The following is a 22,792-nucleotide window of genomic DNA, read 5'->3' as shown; positions in this document are numbered from 1 at the left end:
ACCGGCCTTTAGGGTGGGACGGATAAATGTATCACGTGACTGAGACAAGCGTCAAGAGTGAGTCTTAGATGGATATAACAGAGCGAATCTGGTCACTTTTTTTTTTTTTTTTTTTTTGTATTTTTCTGAAGCTGGAAACGGGGAGAGACAGTCAGACAGGCTCCCGCATGCACCCGACCGAGATCCACCCGGTATGCTCACCAGGGGGCGACGCTCTGCCCCTCCAGGGCGCTGCTCTGCCACCACTACCGGAGCCACCCCAGTGCCTGGGGCAGAGGCCAAGGAGCCATCCCCAGCACAGGGGCCATCCCAGCTCCAATGGAGCCTCGCTGCTGGAGGGGAAGAGAGAGACGGAGAGGAAGGGGAGGGGGAGGGGTGGAGAAGCAGATGGGTGCTTCTCCTGTGTGCCCCGGCCAGGAATCGAACCCGGGACCTCTGCACGCCAGGCCGACGCTCTACCACCGAGCCAACCGGCCAGGGCCTGGTCACTTTTTAAAAATAAAACATCGTTCAGACTTAAATATAAATAAAACGGAAATAATGTAAGTTATTTATTCTTTCTCTGCGGAGGGTACCAAATGGCCCATGGACTGGTACCGGTCCGCGGCCCGGGGGTTGGGGACCCCTGGTGTAAGGTACACAGGTCTTTGTATGGCTCTCATGGAATTACATTTTAAAATATGTGGAGTTCCATGGCTCTCTCAGCCAAAAAGGTTCCCGACCCCTGCATTAGGGTTTCAACATACAAACTCTGAGGCGGGGGTGGGGGTGGGGCACAGTCAGTCTATAACTGACTATTTTTTATCAGGATTAAAGAGAATTAAACTTTAGCCCTGGCCAGATAGCTCTATAGGTTAGAACAGTGGTTTCAACCACTATAATCATTGGGTCTATAATCTTCATACAACATCAGGGTTGTTAACTCTTTTGCAGACGGGGCATGAAATTTCTGGCAGACAGGCACCAGTCCACAGATCAGTGGTTAAACATTGGGTTAGAGTGTAGTCCCAGTATACAAGGTTTTAGTCTCGATCCCCAGTCAGGGCACAAACAGGAACAGATTGAGGTTTCTGTCTGTCTGTCTGTCTCTCTCTCGCTCACTTTCTCTCACTCTTCCTCTCTTTCTCTAAAAAAAATCAATTTAAAAAAATTTAAAAAGAGAACTTTAGTAATTAGCTAATTTTTAAAAAATAAATTTTATTTATTGAGTAATTTGTAGAGAGGAGAAAAGAGAGAGAGAAACCTTGATTTATTGTTTCACTTATTCATTCATTCATTGGTTCATTCTTGTATGTGCCCTGACCGGGGATGGAACCCTCAACCTTGGTGTATCAGGGCAATATGCTCTCCCAGCCAGCGTGAATGAGCTCTAATTTATTCCTTGTCTTCTCAGATACTTTTCTCTGTTGAAATTGTCTTCTAGGGAGGCTACCTGCTTTACAGGGTGGCAGTATTTTAGCCCATGCTCTATTGGTCTAAAAACATTATATATTTATGCCAACCTAACTCACAGGAAACTTGTGTAAATCAAAGTGCTGATTTATTACACTTTAGCCACTGCTACACTTTAAAAACATTTTTTATTGATTAATTTTAGAGAGAGAGGAAGGGAGAGAGAGAGAAACTTCAATTTGTTGTTCCATTTACTTATACATGTATTGGTTGATTTGTTGTTGTTGTTTTAATTTATTCACTTTAGAAAGGAAGGAGAGAGAGAGACAGAGAGAAAAGGGGGAGGCACAGGAAGCATCAACTCCCATATGTGCCTTGACCAGGCAAGCCAGAGATTTAGAACAGGTGACCTCAGTGTTGCAAGTTGATGCTTGATCCACTGCACCACCACAGGTTAGGCTCCATTAGTTGATTCTTATATGTGCTCTGACCAGGGATTGAACCCACAACTTTGGCATCTGGGGACAATGCTTTATCCAACTGAGCTACCTGGCCAGGGTTACTACTATACTTTTTTTTTCTTTTTTACTACTATACTTTTTAAATACAAATATAGTCATGTTGGCTCCCTGTTGCCTGTAGGTCCTGTAGGTATAGGTCAAACTCCTTAGGTTGGCATTCAAGGCCTTTACAATCTGGCCTTGAACCAACTTCACTGTTGGTTCTCGTATATCATGCATATACTACCTATATCCAGGGGTCCCCAAACTTTTTACACAGGGGGCCAGTTCACTGTTCCTCAGACCATTGGAGGGCCGGACTATAAAAAAAACTATGAACAAATCCCTATGCACACTGCACATATCTTATTTTAAAGTAAAAAACAAAACAAAACGGGAACAAATACAATATTTAAAATAAAGAACAAGTAAATTTAAATCAACAAACTGACCAGTATTTAAATGGGAACTACGCTCCTCTCACTGACCACCAATGAAAGAGGTGCCCCTCCCAGAAGTGCGGCAGGGGCCAGATAAATGGCCTCAGGGGGCCGCATGTGGCCCGCGGGCCATAGTTTGGGGACCCCTGCTATATTCTCTTCCCCTTGTCTGGACTGTCCTTTCTGACTCTGTACCAAAGTTCTTATTTTAATTAAAGATCCAGATCAAATATTACCTTTTCTCAAACCCTCCTCTGACCAACCTACCCCTACAGCAGGCTATATTAATTGCTCCCAATTCAAGGCTATTTTGGCTCTTATTAGATTATAACTCATATGAACCTGCAGGTATGAACCTGCTTTTCAGTTGGACAGTGAACACCTTGGGAACCAGAACGCTATTTTGTCCATCAAGGTAACCCAGAGTACTAAGCACACAAATCTCAAAAATGTTGAACTGAATTGAACTTACCCATTTTTGTTTTCTGCAGTTATTTTCTTTTGTTTCCTAAGGTCTTGTAAAAATTAATTTTGAAAATGTCAGCCTGTCTCAGCTGTCTTTAGAGGAAAGGAGGGAAAGGGCGCTTGTTCACACCGGGACTGAGAAAAACACCTCCCTGGGGGGCGGGGAAGGTGACTGCTGCGAGAATCTAGTGAGGCGCCCCACGGGGAGGGGGAATATGCAGCAGGAAAAAAACAGGCCAAATGACAGCTGTTTCTTTCCAGCAGGAATTTTTTTTAAATTAAATTTATTGGGGTGACATTGGTTAATAGGATCATAGAGGTGAAATTTCCTTTAGAGATCCCATCTTTTCTCAAATCTGGGGATTTCTGGAGACAGTAAATGGAGAGAGGGGCTCTCTTGTGTCCTGTCTGTGTAGGGCCCTGATGGCGAACCTTTTTGTAAAAACCGCCCACTTTTGCAATGCTGGTCAACCTTTCCCTCCCGCCCACTAGTGGGCGGTCTAGCTTTCATGGTGGGCCAATCACAGCGCCCTTTGGTTGCTCCGCCCACCATGAAAGCTGGAACGCCCACTAGAGGGCAGGAGGGAACAGGTTGACCAGCACTGCAAAAGTGGGCGGTTTTTATAAAAAGGTTCACCATCAAGGGTGTAGGTCTCCTCTGTGTTTCTGTGCAATGGGTGGAGGTCATCTTCCTGACTGAGACCTGCCTGGGGTTGGGGGTAAGAAGAGCAAGACAAGAGTGTTGGTTCATGGTTGCCCAGCATCCCACCACCCTCTGTCCAGCTAATCTAAATTGAAGTGTGATAATGTAGGCAAATGCGATAGAACAGATCTTGTGAGACAAGGAAATGGAGGTCACCGGAAAAAGAAAAGCAGCAAGAGGCGTGAATCCAACCTAACTTTGTTCAGGTGTCTCCTAATCTCATTCCCACGTGGGTCAGACAGTTGCTCCGTTTTCCCATCTCTACTCTCCTATCCTGGCTCCCAAGTCCCTTGCAAACACTTGAGATCTGTTCGGGAGACGAAGCTGGGAGCTGACCGTGAAGGAGAGCAATACACCAAGGCTCCCAGCCTTTCTTTATGATCTGCATGGTGTTTACCGAGTCCCCAGCCTTGAGGTCATTTGTGGTGCTTTCTGTGTTACTGAAGAAAAACAGATTTTGCCTCAATTCTTAATTCCTGTTTAAATATTTAGTTTAATCAGCACAGGCCCAAGTGCCTTTTCCATTTTCCCTGGTGCCTGGGAGCCATGCTGACACCAACATCATAAATAATGTATCCAATTCCAGCAACATGCCACTGGCTGGGAGTCACTCCATCCCTCAAGTCTCGGGGCCTGCCCTCTGCCACAGCTGCTCTGGGACAAGCTGGACTAGAACAGGGAAATCAGTCTTGAGCCTCGAAGGCTGTGTCTCAAAGCCACTTCTGGAGGGAGTCACTGTGGCAGGCAAGCAGTCTCCACTCCAGCCCAGATCTGAGGGGCCTTCGGGTGTGTGTGAGGGTAGACGTGGAGGTGGGGAGGTGTGGAATGAAGTACTTCAAACTCTGGCTTCAATGTTGCTCTGACCTAGTGAAGAGACTTCAAGGCCTCCTGGGAAGGTCTGACCTAGACTCTGTGAGGACAGAGGACAAAGACAGCAGATAGGAGGAGGCAGCCAAGTTCAAGGGCAGATAAATAAGAAGACTCCATGAAATGCTGGAACCTTCTCTTCTCCTTCTGCCTCCAGAATTCTGGCTCCTAACTTGGGCTCTGCCCTCTATTCCGAGAACACAGTTCAAATTTCATCCCATTACACCAGAAGCCAGAGGGTGGACAGTTGGTCTCCTCTTACAGAAAAGAACCAACGAAGGGATTTGGCTGGACAGGTCCTGCACGTCTTTTGCCAAACCCTCAAAGAGGTTAAACTGCCTCCAGGTGCCCTCTCTTTGGAGCCAGCTCCTCAGCGCTCTGACCCGTGCAATGAAATGGGAAACATTGTGTTGGTTGTTATTTAATGATATGGTCCTGGCCTGGCTTTGTAAAAGAAGCTCCTTGAGGCATCTCTGTAATACTCATGCTTTTTTCCCCCAAAGCTTTGCAGAGATAAAAGGAGATATAAACAATTTATTTATCCAGGAGTTCAAAGTTTATCTTGAAGCCCTCCAACATTATCTGTCCTTTTTTAAATCAAGAGTACAAATAAACTTCCCTCTGAGTCTCTTTTAGACAGGGCAGCTGCTGCAAACCTACAGATAAAGGTATAAAGGAACTGGAGAAAGGAGCAAATTCTGGTCTCCAGCCTTCTGTCTAGGAAGTGTCATGAGCCCCCTGCCTGCCCTTGGAGTCATTAACACAATGGAATATCTAGGGCCAGAACCCAATCAGTTCGTTTTAAGCTGTCTAGGTCCTGGACACTTAGGAATCACCTAAGGAAAGATGGCAGGAGAGTTGGTCTCCAATGACTGGCACCTTGCCGAATCCAGTGGTCAATTTGTTACTCTGGCATGTGACAATTGCACCCTTCTTGATTTTGCTTGGCTTCGGGGAGCTTTATTCTTCTGGCTTTTCTCCTGTCTCCCTCCTTGCTTCCTCATTCCCCCTTCGTGGCTCTCCTCTTCCTGGTCACCATCTGAGTAATTCCCAATCTTGGCTGTACATTGGAATTGCCTGAGGATTTTCTTTAAAAACTGAAAATCAGGCCCTGGCCTGTTGGCTCAATGGTAGAGCATGGGCTGGCATGTGGATGTCCTGGGTTTGATTTCTGGTCATGGAACACAGAAGCAATCATCTGCTTCTCCACCCCTCCCCTTCCTCCTCCTCTCTCGCTCTCTTCGCCTCCCGCAGCCATGGCTCGAATAGAGCAAGTTGGCCCGGGGAATTAAGCATGGCTCCTGGCCTCCCCTCAGCTGCTAAAATAGCTTTGTTGCCAAGCAACAGAGCACTGGCCCCAGATGGGCAGAGCATCCCCCTGTAGGGGGCTTGATGGGTGGATACTGGTTGGGGTGCATGCAAGAGTCTATCTCTCTGCCTCCCTGCCTTTCACTTAATAAAAAGAAATAAAAAAATTAAAAGAAAAAAACTGAGAATCAGAGTCTATTCCACACTAATTAAATTAGGACCTCTGAGGGTGGGGCTCAGGATTGTAATAGTTCTCCTGGTGCAGCCAGGGTACAGAACCAACCTCTGTTCTCAATGCCAGCTTCTCTGAGGGCTTGGGCTTCAGCCCTCCTCTCCATCTACACCATCTCCCTGGTGATCTAAAAGTCCCCAGCTTCATGGACGGCTTACACAGTGAAGACTTCAAATTCTGCATTTTTTTAAGCCTGGGCCCTGTGCTGAGCTCCAGAGTCCAGATCCAGTTGTCTATCTAGCACCTCCAAATATTTATTTATTTATTTATTTATTTATTTAAACTTTTTAATTGAATTTATTGGGGTGACATTGGTTAATGAAATTACATAGGTTTCAGGTGTACAATTCCATAATACATCATCTGTATATTGTATTGTGTGTTCACCACCCCAAGTCAAGTCTCCTTCCGTTACCACTTATTCCCCCATACCTGCCTCTACCTCCCCCTACTCTCCTTTTTTTTCTGGTAATCACTATACTCTTATCTATGTCTATGTGGTTTTTTTAATTGAATTTATTGGGGTACAGGTTTCAAGCATGAAACTCAATGAAACACCATCTGTACACTGCATCGTGCACCAAGCCGTCTCTTTCTGTCCCATTTCCTTCCTTCTGTCTACTTCCACCTACCCCCCACCTCCTTTCCCTGGCTATCACCACACTATTGTCAGTTTATATGAGTTTATATATTATATATGTATATTTATATGTGTGTGTGTGTGTGTGTGTGTGTGTATATGGTTTTTCTTGCTCAATCCCTTCACCTTCTTTCACTCAGCCCCGCATCCCCCTCCCCTCTGACAGCTGTCACTCTCCAAACAGACATTTAGAAGCATCTGAATTTACCCTCTCATCAGATACATCCAGTCCTTCAGCAAGAGCTATTGATTTTGTCTTCACAATGTATCTCCATTGACCATGACAGCTACCATTCTATTTCAAACCTTTGTTACCCCTCTCTTTCTCGAACTATGTCAGCCTCCTAACTAGTCTCCCCTTTTCCATCCTCTGCACAGCAGCCAGTGATCTTTGCTGTTGATTTTTTTTAACTTTCAAAAGCCTTTATTATAGGCCATGATACTGCACATAGCATCACTTACAGCCAAGAAGCTTTTTTTTTTTAAGGAAAAAATGCAGCCCATGCCAGGTAGTTCAGTTTGTTAGAGTGTCGTCCCAATATGCCCAGGTTGCAGTTGTGGGTTATATCTTGGTGAAGGCACATACAAGAATCAATTAATGAATGCATAAATAAGCAAAAACAATAAATTGATGTTTCTCTCTCTCTTTCTCCCTTTCCTTTCTCTCACAAAAAAATCAATAAATAAAAATTAAAAAAATTTTTTTTTAAATACAGTCAGTTGCTCATACCCATGGTCTTCACTGGTCTTATATGTGCCCTACTGGCAAGATGTAGTTTACCTGAAAGAAAGGTGAATGGCCCATGCAAAGCCATTATAGTACTGGGGATGAAGGGGGAATGGCCTACATAATTAGGTGTTGTCCTATATGATTTGGTATAGGATTTAAAAAGGTGACCAGGCCTGACCTGTGGTGGCACAGTAGATAAAGTGTCCACCTGGAACGCTGAGGTCGCTGGTTCGAAACCCTACACTTGTCTGGTCAAGGCACATTTGGGAGTCGATGCTTCCTGCTCCTCCCCCCTTTCTCTCTCTCTCTTACTCTCTCCTCCTCTCTAAAGTAAATAAATAAAATAATGTTAGAAAAATAAATTAAAAAGTGACCAGTTTACAGGATAGGGCAAAAGTAGGTTTACAGTTGTTTGTATGGAAAATTATATAATAATTAATAAATAATAATATAAGAATAGCCTTGTCTGGGTAGCTCACTTGATTGGAGTATTGTTCCAATATGCCAAGATTGTGGGTTAAATCCCTAGTCAGGGCACATATGAGAATCAACCAATGAATGCATGGATAGGTGGAATACCAAATTGATATGTCTCTCTCCCTCTCTCTTCCTTTCTCTCTCTAAAATGAAGAAATAAAAAATTCTTCAAAATAATACAAGAATAAACTCTGTGTTTTGTGTATTCACAACTGTAATCCTATTTTTGCCCCACTCAGTATGTTGCCATTTTTCTTGTAGCCATTATAAGCAAGTCTCAGAAATACAGATGGATTTGGAAGTGGTCTTTTTCACTATTACATCAAATGAAACACAGAGTGAGTTTTTCATCACAATAAACTTTGGATTGATGAATTTTGAATTCCTAGTGTTCTAAGGAGATTTGATGCCACCAGAGAACTCATCATGCTTTTTAAAAATTCATTTCTCTAAATTGATTTTAGAGAGAGAGGAATGGGACAGAGAGAGAGAGAGAGAGAGAGGAAGAGTCAGGAACAGTGATCTGTTCCTGTATGTGCTGTGACTGGGGATCAAACTGGCAACTTTTATGCATGGGCCAACACTCTTAACAACTGAATTATCCAGCCAGGGAAAGCACAATCATGCTTCTTTTTGAATTGAAAGTCAAGATGGGCCTCGTCTACATTGTGTTCTTCATGTTCCAAGTGATCTTTTAAAAACATAGGTCCCTATCACTCCCATGTATAAACCCTTCCAAAGTCTACCCATTATATGTAGAATAAAATCCGAACTCTTTACTCACCTCTCTGACCTCATTTCTTTCTTTTTTTTTATTTTAATTTTTATGTATTGATTTCAGTAAGTGAGGAGAGAGGCGGGGGGGGGGGGGGGGGGAGAAACAGGAACATCCTGTATGTGCCCTGACCAGGAATCAAACCAGCCACCTCTGAGTTTCCAAATGGTGCTCCAACCAACCAAGCGATCTGGCAAGGGCCCTGACCTCATTTCTTACCCACATTGGCCTTCCCAGGTCATGATCAGGTCAAGCTGAGTCTTGGTTTGTGGAATTTGCACTAGTTTGTCCCTTTTCTTGGGATGTTGCTTCCCAGATGTTCCAGTGCCTCACTCCATCCCATCATTTAGGTCTCTTTTTAGTTCTTAGTGACCAAAAAGCCTTTGCTGACCATAAGGTGACCAATTGTCCTCCTTTAGGGAAGATAGTGCTTCTTTTGTAAGTTCCGTCCTCCCTCGAAAAGTGTCCTCCTACATGTCCTCCTTTTGATATTGGAAGACTAATCTGTAAATGTCCGTACTGGATTGATGCAGAGTCGATTATTACGTGTGATGTGATGTATTTTTTTGTTGTTGTTATTGTTTTTTAATGTGATGTATTTATATGTAAATGAGCACTTTTTTATTATAATTATTATTAAAAATTAATAGGCATGTAAGCTTAATTACAATATAAAATATTACAAATGTTTTTATTATGCATTTATCATATTATAGTGTACTATTGTTGCAATGAATAAAATGTTTCTTTTATTTACAATATTGTTTTCTTCAATTTATTTTTGTTCTTTTCATTGTAAAAAATTTGGTCACCTTACTGACCACCATCATCACTTTTTGTTCCCTTCTATTGATTTACTTTCTCTAGAACATTTATCATTCTATCTTACCATAGCTATCGATTTATCTATTTGCTCATAGTCTGCCTTCCCCACTAGAATACAAGCTCCACAGGGATAGGTACTTTGTCTGCCTTGTTTATTGGTTGTATCCTCAATGCCTTCAACAGTGCTCAACACATATTTATTGAATGAAAGTGCATTTTTGAAGACAAGCCTTGTATTCTTGGGAGTTTCCCTCCCCACCATAGACTCTTGGATTGGGATCTGAGGAACCAGAGTGTTTTCTGACAAAGGAACCCAATTAAGAGGTTAATTGGTACAACACCATATTGGTAATCTGCTGCTCATAAGAATGTGTGATATCATTCAGGATACTGCCTCTGGCCCTTAGCTGAGGGACATAGTATCCCTTAGCTGAGGGGCATAATTTTGTGTTCTTTTCTGTTAGCACTAAGTGAAACATATTAGCTAGTAGGAGAGACAATTTGTGGTCATTTGTTAGGGCAGCTCTGGGAAACAAATGACCACAAATTGGGTGACTTCAAACAACAGAAATTTATACTCTCACAATTTTGAAGGCCAAAAATCAGAAATTAAGGTGTCAGAAATCAGGGTGGTTCCTTCTGAGGGGCTCTGAGGAAGACTTCGTTCTATATATGTCTCTCCCTCGTATCTGGTGGCTGCTATGATCTTTGGCTTTCCTTGGAGTATAGCGTCATAACTTCAATCTCTGCCTCCACCTTGACATGGCCTTCTCCTCTTCACTCTGTCTTTTCTTGTGTCTCTTATAAGGACACTTGTCACTGGATATAGGGCTCATCCTAATCCAGGATGATCTTATATCCACATACTTCATTTCCTCTGCACATACCCTTTTTCTAAATAAGGTCACATTCACAGGTTCCAGGTGGGCATATCTTTTGGGGGACTACCACTCAACTCACTACTCCATCTTAGAGGCAAAAGGGAGAGGTAGGAAATAGGTTTGTTTTTTCAGGCTGTGTCCCTTCCCTTCTCCTCCTATTTTGTTCATCTTCCCTCTTCCATCCCACCCAGGCTGCTTTCTTAGAGCTGGGAGCAGAGCTCTTTATCTCAACTGAGAAATCTGCTGGCCCAGGATGGTCAGCCCAGGGCATTCCCCTTGTCTGCACCATCTGTCTTGGTCAGTGACTTGTGTGACTCTGCCCATTCCCTGCATGTTTTACATTTGGACCTGGACTCTGATCTTCTGAACCCAGACCTGCTAAACCTGTTTTTACCCAAGCGGAAGGACTCAGAGAACCTGCTTCTTCCCCTGGGGCCAGGGTTTGGCTTACTCCTTAGACAAGACAGGCTGGGTTCTGTGCTGATGGTAACACAGAAGAGGCTATTTCTAGCCCAGATCTCTCTCCTAAGCTTCAGGCCTGTTCATCCATCTTTTTTCCTAAAGAGGAAACATCTACCTGGATGTTTACTTGTCTCCCTTCCTGTATTCTCTGCTCACTTAATTTCACCTCTCTCCACCCAGTTGCTTATAACTTGGTACTACTCCATGCCTCCCCAATGTTACCAGATCCTATAGTTCCTACCTTTTAAATTTTTTTCAAACCCATTTACTTCTTTCACATCCCACTGACTAGCCTAGGTGAAGCCATCATTCCTTCTCCCCAGCCTCCCAACTGATCTGGCCTGGACTTATTGCTGTCTCTTATACCAGTGATGTTGGCTCTTGGTTCTTGAGTTCAGCAAAGAAGGAATTCAGAGCCAAGGACCCTTCGTATACAAGAGCCCAAGTATACGTAGAAGGTTATTTAGCATACAAAGCAAAAGTACACTCAAATAGAAGATTCAAGCAGGCTGCTTAGAGAGCTGCCTTGGCCTTTTAGAAAGAAACTCACAGAAGCAGAAGTGACCAGCTGGGCTGCATGGACTCAGGAAAAATGTTACAGAGGCAAAACAGGGCCCTTAGGGACAGGTTCAGGGAGTTAGGCCGGGACGAGCTGCCCTGCCTGGTTGCAAGTCTTGTGGGAACCCTTAGAGCTTAGGAGAAAGAAAGCAAAAATACATGCCTGAAGAAAGAAGGCACAGCATGCTCTAGAGAGAGAGGGTGAACACACTGGGTCCTTTGTCTTAAGAGTTTTTATCTGTTTTCTAAAAGCAGGGATTTTAGGGGAGGTCTCAGAGAAGTATCTCAATAGAATATTCATCAGCTTTCCAGGTGTGTTCTTTAATATGCTAATTAATCAAAATGAATGTATAGGGTCAGGGCCATGGTCTTTACTGATTAGTCAGCAGTAGGGTGTGGTATTATTGGTCATTGCATCTAGTCCTTATGACAGCCATGGCGTCACTCTGTCTGGTTTTGCTGCTTTTCTGGACCTGGAACTCAAACACTGCTGAGGCCTAGATGTTATCTCTGGTTTGACCAAAACTCTGTCTCTGTGGTCAGCAGACCCAAGGCTTTATTCCCAAGATTATCTGATGCTGATCAGAAGAACCTCAATGTCCTGAGGGTTTAATGATTAAGGGAGTAGTCCTGCAAGGAAGGCAGGTGAGTCAAGGTGCTGGATGAGGCCAGTTTGAATTAATTATGTCTTGGTTTCCCATTCCACATGCAAGGAATTTTCCTAGCTTCTTATTATTCTGCCTCATCCCTACTCACTCTCTTTGCTGTAGCCCAAGTCATTTCTCTAAATACTCCCTGATACATCCCTTCAATGCATTCCATTGCCCCTTAGGATTCCTTTTTCTGCCCCACACTTGAAACTGCCTGGCCATCTTTCACTTAAATCCATAGGCTAAAAAGGGAAGTGCTAAAGTCAGTTAGGTTAACTAGGAGCTCATCTATGCCCCATTGTGACTTCCAGTACCATTTCCACTACCTGGAGACAATGTTGTCACTAGAGAGGAAATCTCCTTGTCAATGCAACCAAGTAGCTGAGCTAGCTCCCCTACTAGAGCATGAGGGAACCATGGAACCCTAAAACACACATTTCCAGAAAGCAGTACATTCTGGGATTGGTCCTGGGTTTCTTGTTTTTAGCACAGGGATCAATGGAAGGTAAGTTCCATAACTGGGGCAGCATCTCCAGGCTCTGGTTTCTTTTCTCTTAGGGGCTCCCTTGCTTCGATTCTTCCTGTCACATTCCTACCTTTCTCATGGGACAAAAATCATCCTCCTTTACAAACCTGAACCTCCTTAAAATAGCTGCAACAGGCTGGTTTTTTTCAAAAATAATTTTACTAAATAAGAAAATAAGTTAATGAAAGAAAAAAAAAAGAAATCATAGACCACAAAAGCAAGATATAGTCCCTATGGAAAGCCTGGCATTGGGCTTCAGATTACTGTAATTACATTCTAGACCCCAGGCTCCTTCAGTGAGTTCACTATCAAAAAGCTCCCAGATTTGGTGGCCAGCCCTATCTTATTTATTTATTTTCCTATTTCTATAGAGGAAGGGAGAGTAAAAGACAGAGAAGGAGGGAGAGTGAAGAGAGGGAGAGAAGCATCAACTTGTTGTTCCATATAGTTGTGCATCCATTCATTGCTACTTTTATGTGTCGTGACTGGGGATTGAACCAGAGACCTTGGAATAAAGCCAGCAACCCTAGGATCAAGCTGGTGACCTCAGGTCTTGAACTGGTGACCTCAGTACTCTGGGCCAATGCTCTATCCACCGTGCCACCACTGATTCAGCCCGTCCCTTCTTTCTTTTTTTTACTTATAAAGACTTCACTGTAAAGTTGAAACAAAAGCCAACTTGTCAACTGGCCGACTTATCTATGGCTTTCTTGCAGTGTCCACCTCTCTTCAGCTAACTGGTAGGATGCTGGAGATTGACACAGAGAATGTCCTGGGCTATTAGGCAATCCCTTATCTGGTTCTTTAATCGCAACAGCCATGTTAGGAAATTTTACCCAGGGGAAAGCTGGATTTGCCCTGAGATTCCTGGCATAGTCTGAGAGACACTTTTTTGTAATGAGGATATATGGAATAGAGAGAAGAGAACAAATAATTATGAAGCTCTTAACATGTGCTGAACACTTTATATGTTTATTTTAAAGAAGACTTTATTGATTTTAGAGAGAGGAGAGAGAAAGGTGTGTGTATGTGGGGGGGAGGACTGGGAAGCATCAACTTGTAATAGTTGCTTTTCATATGTGCCTTGACTAGGCAAGCCCACTGTTTCGAACAGGTGACCTCAGCACTTCAGGTTGACGCTTTATCCACTGTGCCACGATTGGTCATGTCAACTTTATATATTTAATTCTTAGCATAAGCCTTTGCTTGTAGGTATCAGGCACTAGTTGTATTTTGTAGGACACTAGACTTAGAGGGGTTAAGTAACTTGTTCAAGATTTTAAAGTTAAACAGCTAAACTAAGAGTGAAGTTTTAGCTCCATGGTAGTCAACCTGGTCCCTACCGCTCACTAGTGGGTGTTCCAGCTTTCATGGTTGGCAGTAGTGAAGCAAGCAAAGTATAAATAAAAAAATAGATTTAACTGTAGTAAGTTGTTTTAAAAAGATTTATTCTGCCAAAATTAGCAAAAATCCGACATGAAGTACTTGGTAAGTAATTATTATTATATGCTTTAACTTGCTGTAACTCTGCTTTATAAATTTTATAAAGTAAAGTTACTTCCCTACTTTATAAATCACCATTACTGTGGAACCGGTGGGCGGTTAGAAAATTTTACTAGTAACAGAGATACAAAAGTGGGCGGTAGGTATAAAAAGGTTGACTATCTCTGTTTTAGCTGGTTGATGACAAGTTTGTGATTAGAACCATGCAGCATAAGGAGGCAGAGGTGCCTTTGCTGTCTTTGAAGATGCAGGCTTTTCTACCATTCTTTTTTCAGGTTGGAGGAATTCTTTCAGCCTGAAAACATTTGCTGAACTTCCTTATGTGCATACCTCTTTGGTATTAGGAGGTATAGAAGTTTCATAAACAAAGTCCTTGCCTGCTGCCAGTTTACTGGATGACTCCAGGTGAATTATTCAGCCTACTCATTTGTCAGCTCAGACATGCAGTGATGTCAGTAAGTCACAATATGTTTTTGGTGGGATCTCCAATAAAAGGATTATGATAACAGCTCTGCAGTGTGCATAACACAGCACTTGGCTTGTTTCTCTGGGTCAAAAGAGCTGATGCAAGCTCACAATTTGGCATATGGTTTTAAAACCCTTAGGAATCTGAAACATTTTGAAGTTAAAAGAAAAAAAAAGCAACAGACACCTGTTATTTGCATAGTGCACTACAAAGCGTTTTAAAATCCTCACCCCACCTGTGCAGTGGAATTCCCATTTTAATAGATGAAAAATCTTGGGTCACACAATCAAGGTAATTCAGGCAAAGATGCTTTATTTATTTATTATTTTTTACTTTGACACAGTTATCTAGAAAATTGTTTTTCACCTCAATAATTTGTAATAATGTACCAGCACAGATGCCATCAGCAGGCAAACACACAATCAATCTTCTTTTCTGGGGACACCTCCCATCTCTGCACAGACCCCAAACCCAGGGTCAACAACACATCGTTGTAAATCACCAGAAACTCCAAACAACCCATAACAGTAAGGGATCATCTTCACGTTTATTACACAACAATGTCTCAGAGTAGTTTGGAATGGATTGGCTTCTCTAAAGAGTTGTTTGTGTTCATTTGAGGGATAGCCAGCTAAGATTCAAGTCTATTTGGTTTTTTATTTCTGTAAGGATACGAAGATGAGCAAACAGGGATTGTCTAGAGAATTAACATGGGAAAATAATAACTATGTAATAGCTTTAGGCACACAACCAAGTTAACAGTCCAACAATCAACAGTAAGCTGATTGACAGCATACTCTCCTTTGGGGGTGGTGAACTGTAGAGCCCAGTTCCCTTATAAACAAAGAACACCCTCCCCCCACCCTCTTCTCCCAGAAAGCCGGCGCTGTGTGTAGGGGACTGCCTTGCGGTGTGGAGAAGTGGGTTCTGTTCAGGCTAGTGTTAGGGAGAACACGGATAGATCTGCCAATTCAGTTAGGGTGGACTTGGAAGAGAGCCAGTTTTTTTAGCTTGGTCCTCAGCTGGGTCTTTGGCTGGAGAAGCTGGAAGCACGTGTAGGGGGGCTCCTGGCCCCAGGGCCTATAGGCTCCAACACGCTGCATTTACATCGCCACAGGGAAGGCGCCCTGCTGCGTGCACTTACTTGCACCCAAGTGTTTGCACTGAGACAGGAACCTACGTGCTCGAGGTCACATTAACTGGGGTTCCCAGGGGACAGACCTGTCTCGGGGTGGGCAGGTGACAGAGTGCCGTGGGTGGGGCGATTCCTACCACCCAGCTCAGGGGAGGCTGACCCCTTGCCTCCACCCTAATTCTCTAACGGCCTCTAATCCACATTTGCGAGTGCAGACCTCCCTCTGGGTCAGGACCCTTGCCCTAGGAGCCTCCACTTCCAGCGAGGCACCAAACCGGCCCCCTCCCCAGCCCCCTGCTGGCCCGGCGGCGCTCCGACCTCCCCCGGCCCGGCCCACTCGGTCTCGCTAGCCCAGGGCTGGGGGCGGGCACCTGCCCCTACCCCTCGGCGTCCCCTCCCCTTCACTTCCCCCTCCCGTCGTTCGCTCCTTCCCCTCCCCCCCCCCGTGGCGAGGCGGCAGCGGAGGCGGCAGCGGCGGCCGAGGCTGAGGCGGCGGCGGCGGCGGCGGGCGGGGCTCGGCTCGGGCTCCGCGGGCGGGCGGGCGGACATGGCGGCCAACATGTACCGGGTCGGAGGTAGGAAGGCTCGGCCCGACCCGGCCCGTCTGGGAGAGGGCTCCAGAGTGGGGGGTCGGGGCGAGTTCACCCTAACCGCTTGCAGCCCCGGCGCCCGGGCTGAGGGCGCGGGGGCGGGGGGCGCCGGGCCGCGGAGGGGGCTGGGACGCCCTGCCCCGCCACCTTCCCCTCCCCCTCCCCCACCCAGGTCCGCTAGGGGCCTAGGCCCACCCCCACTCCCGCCCAGTGTTTCCGGGCGGGCCTGCACTTGGGGAGGTGAATTACTAGACGCCCCCTCCATGAAACTCTCTTGGGGGTAGGGGCTGTCGAGTCCAAATAGGGTGGTCTTCCCACGTGAGCCTCCTAGGCAGTGGGGGTTGAGAGGATGGGGGACACCCACCCCATCTCCTGCTTCCCTTCAATGAGAGTGAGGTGGGGGTGTGGGCGATGGGGGCCCAGCTGGACAGGCCTGTTTGCGGGGACAGGGCCCAGCACCTCTCCTTCCTCACACCCCCTTCCGTTTCGTGTCCTGCCCCCTAAGAATGAGGCTTAGTGGGGTCGGGGCACCGCAGCGGGAGGTGGGGAGTTGAGCTCTGCCTGGACGTTTGCTCTCCTGTCTGCCTCCTTCCCAGCCTTCGGCAGAAGAGAGAAATAAGGTCAAACAAACTTTCTCCCTACTCACGACGCCCTCCTCCCTCTTTCCTGGTAAAATAATAATTCAGATAAGTGGCGTGTTTGTATGTGAGATTTGCTTTTGCTTCTCTGCTCATTAGCTGAGCTCCTGATGGATAGTGCTGGGAATGGCTTGTCTAAATGAGGCCACTTTGCAGTAGAGAGACAGGAAAGAGCTACTAAGATAGACAATAACAATGCAGCCCAGCCTCTCAAATAAACACACAGTGGGAAGTTTCCAGTGAGACTATTAAATGAGAGGGAAAGCCACAGTTGAAAATTTTTATCCTTTTTGTTGAAAGCCTGCTGCGATTTTTAAAATAATAAGACCATGAATGTATCTGGATTACATATGGTAAAAGATACTAAAAAAAGACTGGGATACTACCACAGAGAGCTGTATCTCTCAGAAAGTGACCCCACCCCCACCCCACTCTTCGGAGATAGAGCTGTGGAAAAGTTTGTCGATGTACTTCCCCTTACCTGCTCCTGCTCACCTGATTTTTTTTTTTTTTAAGTTGATGATTGAAATGTACTTTGAGCTGCCAAGCCTTTCAAGATGCTCTGAATTTGTCTTAGGTCAGTAGTTTTATGTGAGAAGCATACTCCAGAGCAAATTGGATTGGAGGGAAAAGATGTGGAAACACTTACAGTACACATGTTTAATCAGCCCTGACTACTCAGTGATGACAAGAGGTGTCTTTGTTTGTTATTAAAGAAATGACATGTGTGGGACTGGAGTCTAGGAGAATTTGATAAAAGTAATTGAAATGAAAATGCCAGGAAAATAAGGGTCTGCCAATAGTAGGCACATGAGAGACTGTATTAAGGTCGTATTACCAAGTTTGCTTTTACACGGGAATGAATTACATGCTTCATTTTTAATGTGAATTGCCTAATAAAAAAAAAAGTCATAGGTCGACAAATATGAACTTTCTGTTGAAAAGATTAAACTCTTTCTTTAATTATAGATTATGTCTACTTTGAGAATTCCTCCAGCAACCCGTACCTAATCAGGAGGATAGAAGAACTCAACAAGGTACTCACTTGAGTGTTCTTGATGCTAATATTAAAAAATAATTGTTTTCCATTGAAGATAATTGGGTAGAGGGCATAAGAGGTGATTTTACTTTCAATCCCAGACTCTCTGAAAGTAGATTTCAGATTAGAGAATTATGCAGGATTCTGAATAGTCTTTTCCTTTTTTTAATTACCTCTGATATTAAGTGTTATTGAATATTTAACATCTGCAGATTTCTTCAAATTAGTTAGAGCTTCTCAGAGCAGGTCATTCCTGTAACTCAGTCCCTTTGTATTTAGAGTCTAATTTGTATTCCTCTCTTTTTAATGAGTTAACTTTTTTCTTTTCCAGCTTTAGAAGGAAGAAGCTAGGAAATACAATGTTGAAAGGATATTGTAAAATACTGGACTAGGCTAATAAGTCTATAGTTTTAAGTGTAATATAAAATTGTTTTGTACCTTAGGCTTGAGTAAATAGAACCTTTATGTTAAGGTTTGTCTGTGATCACAGGTCTCCAGGACATTGGAAGCATTATGACTATTTGTAGTAGATGAGCTTTTACAATGGAGGCGCATGAAAAATGACACAAACCGTAGATTTGTTCTTTTTTTTTTTTTGTATTTTGTTTTTATAGGTTTTATTATTATTTATTTTTAAAGGGGTGGGGAGAGAGAACAGGGGGGAGGAGCAGGAAGCATCAACTCCCATATGTGCCTTGACCCGGCAAGCCTAGGGTTTTGAACCAGTAACCTCAGAGTTCCAGGTTGATGCGTTACCCACTGTGCCACCAGAAAACCATAGATTTGTAATGATGCTTCGGTTTCTTCCAAACCACTTTGAGGGTTATTTGTGTAGCTTATGAGAATTCATAGTGTTAGAATGTTTGGGGCTGTCTAATTGATAGCTTTTCCCCAAAATAACATCTGGATTCAGGTCCAGTTCTGAATCCCAAGAAGCCAGGCCTGGTCAAGGACATTCCTTGCTGACAAACCTTGAGATCTTGATTTGCTTCTGGGATTACAGTAAGGGGCCATGTATTTTAAAAATATGTATAGTATTTGTGACCACAACTCAATGAAGACAGTGGCTTCAGGATTGGATCAGTCTGTGGGTGGGAACTGTCCCTGTTGGAATTCCACTCCTGCTGCTTTGTACCTCAACAACGGTAGACAGCCCTGTTGCTCACATTTACCCACCTGAGAATCATTTAGTTGTTACCATTCTCCTGTGCCTTGCTCTTTTTTTCACATCTTTTATCACCTTTGAATATACTTAATTATTGTGTTTATTTTTATTACCTGTTTTCCCAAACTAGAATGTAAGCCCAGTGTATGTAATGATACTTTCACTAATGCATCCCAAGTGTCTTAGAATAATGGCTGGCCCATAGTTATGACAGTCAGTAAATATTTGTTGAATTAATGGGTTTCTCAAATGTCTGCTGTTAATACTTGTATATAGTTCTATAGTTTGCGAAGTATTTTGATTCATTTGTTTTACAGCTATTTCTGAGAACCTGCTACTTGCCAGGCACTTTTAGATACGCACTTTTAGGAACTCAGGGGTGAACAAAAATAAAAAAGTAGAGACAGGCATCAGCCATATAATCCCACGCGAAGGAAATTGCAGCTGTGCTAAATTTATAAACATCAGAGCATGATGTTCTAGAAGCATATAATCTGGGGATTCACATTTGTTATGCCTGTTAAGCCTCACCATAACCTTAAACCTTTAAGATAGATGCATAATGAATTATAGTTGTTAGGCACACAATGTTAAATGACTGGGTTACAACTCGAGCTTGAATATGGATCATTTCATATTCCTTTCTTAACATTTACTTCAAAATATACCCCTACCGCACACACACACCAGTCCTCACCTTCTTTCTGCCCCTCTGCATTCAACAAAGAGTCATTAGTAAAGTGATTGTCCTTTGGCGGCTGCAGATGACTGAACTGTGAGGAATAGGATTCGCTGTAATTTCAAGAATGGCAGTTTGACTTGGTGGGTATTGGTAAATAAGAACTGAGATTGGCTAGTTAAGTACTAAATATTTGCATAGGGCTTTTATTTCTGAGGGGATGAGAAAAAGAGATCTCCTTTTAAATAATTCATTCAACAAATATTTGTTGAGTACCTATTATGGATTAGGGACTATATTAATATTAGGCTCAGACAAAATACTAGTGAACAGTGTGAACAATATGGACATGGTTTTTGCCCACACACTGTCTTTGTTCTCATGAAGGAGATGAGGGAGACGCATGAAAAGATGTTAACAGGCATAAGGAAAATGGTGATGACTGCCCTGGCTGTGTTGCTCGGTTGGAGTGTTGTCCCAGTGTGCCAGGCCTGAGGGTTTGATCTCCAGTCAGGGCACATATAAGGATCAACCGATGAATGCATGGACATGTGGACTGGCAAATTGATGTTTCTCTCTGCCCATTCCTCTTTCTCTAAAAAACCCCACAAAACCATAAAAAAAGAGAAACTAGTGACAGTGTTAACTTCTAAGAAGGAAATAAGCAAGAGCCTTGCATAAGGAATAACAGATGTCACTTCCTTTGGATAGAGATGGAAAGGGTTTTAATAAGGACATTGAAATTGAGGCCTAAAGAATGAGAAGTAGGTAGCCAATGGGGAGAGGCCCCAAGAGTGTTCCAGAAAGTCCTTGGCTGCTCAGAGGACAAGTTGGCCCAGTGGGGGAAGTTAACATGATTGGAAAATCCTAATAATGATTTTAAGAACACTTGATAATTGATAAGCCAGGGGAAGAAGGGGCAGTAACCATAAGATATGTTATTAACTATCTTATAAATAGATTTTTTTTTTAAACCAAATTCCTGGGATAGACTGTCAATCATCATTGTCACACAATTCACTTATAAGCCGCTTCCAGGTTTTTAAAAAAAATCTTGTTTGAGGCCCTGGCCGGTTGGCTCAGTGGTAGAGCGTCAGCCTGGTGTGCAGAAGTCCTGGGTTCGATTACCGGCCAGGGCACACAGGAGAAGCGCCCATCTGCTTCTCCACCCCTCCTCCTCTCCTTCCTCTCTGTCTCTCTCTTCCCCTCCCACAGCCAAGGCTCCATTGGAGCAAAGATGGCCCGGGTGCTGGGGATGGCTCCTTGGCCTCTGCCCCAGGCGCTAGAGTGGCTCTGGTCGCAACAGAGCTAGCGACGCCCCCTGGTGGGCGTGCCGGGTGGATCCCGGTCGGGCGCATGCGGGAGTCTGTCTGTCTCTCCCCGTTTCCAGCTTCAGAAAAATACAAAAAAAAAAAAAAAAAAAATCTTGTTTGAGCTTGACCAGTGGTGGTGCAATGGATAGAGCGTCAACCCCGAACACTGAGGCTGCTGGTTCGGAACCTGAGGTTGCTGGTGTGAGCCTGGGTTTGCTGACACTATCCCAAGGTTGCTAGCTTGAGTCTGAGGTTGCTCTGACTTGAGCACAGGGTCACTGGCTTGAATTGAGCCTGAGGTCACCAGCCTGATCCCCAGGAAGCAATCAGTGTGTAACTAAGTGGAGCAATGGGATGTTGCTTCTCTCTTTCCCTCTCTCCTTCTCTCTCTCCTTTCTCTGTCTCTTTCTCTCTCTCAAAAAAATCCTATTTAAAATGTTAGCTGCTGCCTGACTGGGCTGTGGCGCAGTGGATAGAGTGTCGGACTGGGAAGCGGAGGACCCAGGTTCGAGACCCTGAGGTTGCCAGCTTGAGTGCGGGCTCATCTGGTTTGAGCAAAGTTCACCAGCTTGGACCCAGGGTCGCTGGCTCGAGCAAGGGGTTACTTGGTCTGCTGCAGCCCCATGGTCAAGGCACATGAGAAAGCAATCAATGAACAACTAAGGTATCGCAACGAAATACTAATGATTGATGCTTCTCATCTCTCTCTGTTCCTCTCTGTCCTTATCTGTCCCACTCTCTGACTCTCTCTGTCACTGTAAAAAAAAAATGTTAGCTGCTTAGTTTAAAAGCTGGTCTACAGCCTTCCTCCCTCCCTCCGTCGGACTGGGAAGTGGAGGACCCAGGTTCAAGACCCCGAGGTTGCCAGCTTGAGTGCGGGCTCACCTGGTTTGAGCAAAGCTCACCAGCTTGGACCCAAGGTCGATGGCTCGAGCAAGGGGTTACTCGTTCTGCTGCAGCCCCATGGTCAAGGCACATGAGAAAGCAATCAATGAACAACTAAGGTGTTGCAACAAAATACTAATGATTGATGCTTCTCATTTCTCTCTGTTCCTGTCTGTCCCTATCTGTCCCTCTCTCTGACTCTCTCTGTCACTGTAAAAAAAAATGTTAGCTGCTTAGTTTAAAAGCTGGACTACAGCCTTCCTCCCGCCCCCCTTCCTTCTTTTTAAATTTCAGTAATAGATTTTAGTCTCAATTTTTCCAGAAAAGTTTTGGTAACTTTTAGTGCAAAACTAAATATAAGTTGCCTTGGCTGAGTTGCTCAGTTGGAGTCTCATCCCTATACGCCAGGGTTGTGGGTTCATTCCCAGTCAGGGCACAAACAAGAATGAACCAATGAGTATGTGAATGAGTGCAATAACAAGTCAGTGTTTCTCTCTCTCCCTTCCTCTCTCTGTTAAGTCAGTTAAAAAAAAACAAATAGCCCTGGCCAGTTGGCTCAGTGGTAGAGCATTGGTGCGGCATGTGGAAGTCCCAGGATCGATTCCTGGCCAGGGCACACAGGGGAAGCACCCATCTGCTTCTCCACCCTTCCGCCTCTCGTGTCTCTTCCCCTCCTGCAGCCAAGGCTCCATTAAAGCAAAGTTGGTCCAGGCACTGAGGATGGCTCAATGGCCTCCGCCTCAGATGCTAGAATGGCTCCTATTGCAACAGAGTGATGCCCCAGATGGGCAGAGCATTGCCCCCTGGTGGGCATGCCCTGTGGATTCAGGTCAGGTGCATGTGGGAGTCTCTCTGCCTCCCCACTTCTCACTTCAAAAAAATACAAAACAGCCTGACCAGGCGGTGGCACAGTGGATAGAGTGTCTGACTGGGATACTGAGGACCCAG

General features: G+C 44.4%; 1 protein-coding gene across 10 annotated transcripts in view; it reads left to right on the top strand.

Annotated features, from left to right (window-relative positions):
- Positions 1–22,792, top strand: part of MTA3 (metastasis associated 1 family member 3) — a 244,599-nt gene that overhangs the window by 38,831 nt on the left and 182,976 nt on the right. For 5 of the 10 annotated variants that reach the window (XM_066378409.1, XM_066378406.1, XM_066378405.1 and 2 more), the window contains exons 1-2: positions 15,961–16,110; positions 17,733–17,800. In XM_066378409.1, the coding sequence (XP_066234506.1) occupies positions 16,083–16,110; positions 17,733–17,800 (96 nt within the window). In that variant the 5' untranslated portion in view covers positions 15,961–16,082. Of the gene's footprint in view, positions 1–15,960; positions 16,111–17,276; positions 17,341–17,732; positions 17,801–22,792 lie in introns of those variants that run through there. The other 5 variants (XM_066378401.1, XM_066378400.1, XM_066378402.1 and 2 more) reach the window with 2 other exon arrangements.

The sequence above is a fragment of the Saccopteryx leptura genome, chromosome 3, assembly GCF_036850995.1.
Source record: "Saccopteryx leptura isolate mSacLep1 chromosome 3, mSacLep1_pri_phased_curated, whole genome shotgun sequence".
Lineage (NCBI taxonomy): Eukaryota > Metazoa > Chordata > Mammalia > Chiroptera > Emballonuridae > Saccopteryx > Saccopteryx leptura.
This window is presented reverse-complemented; position numbering and strand designations above follow the sequence as displayed.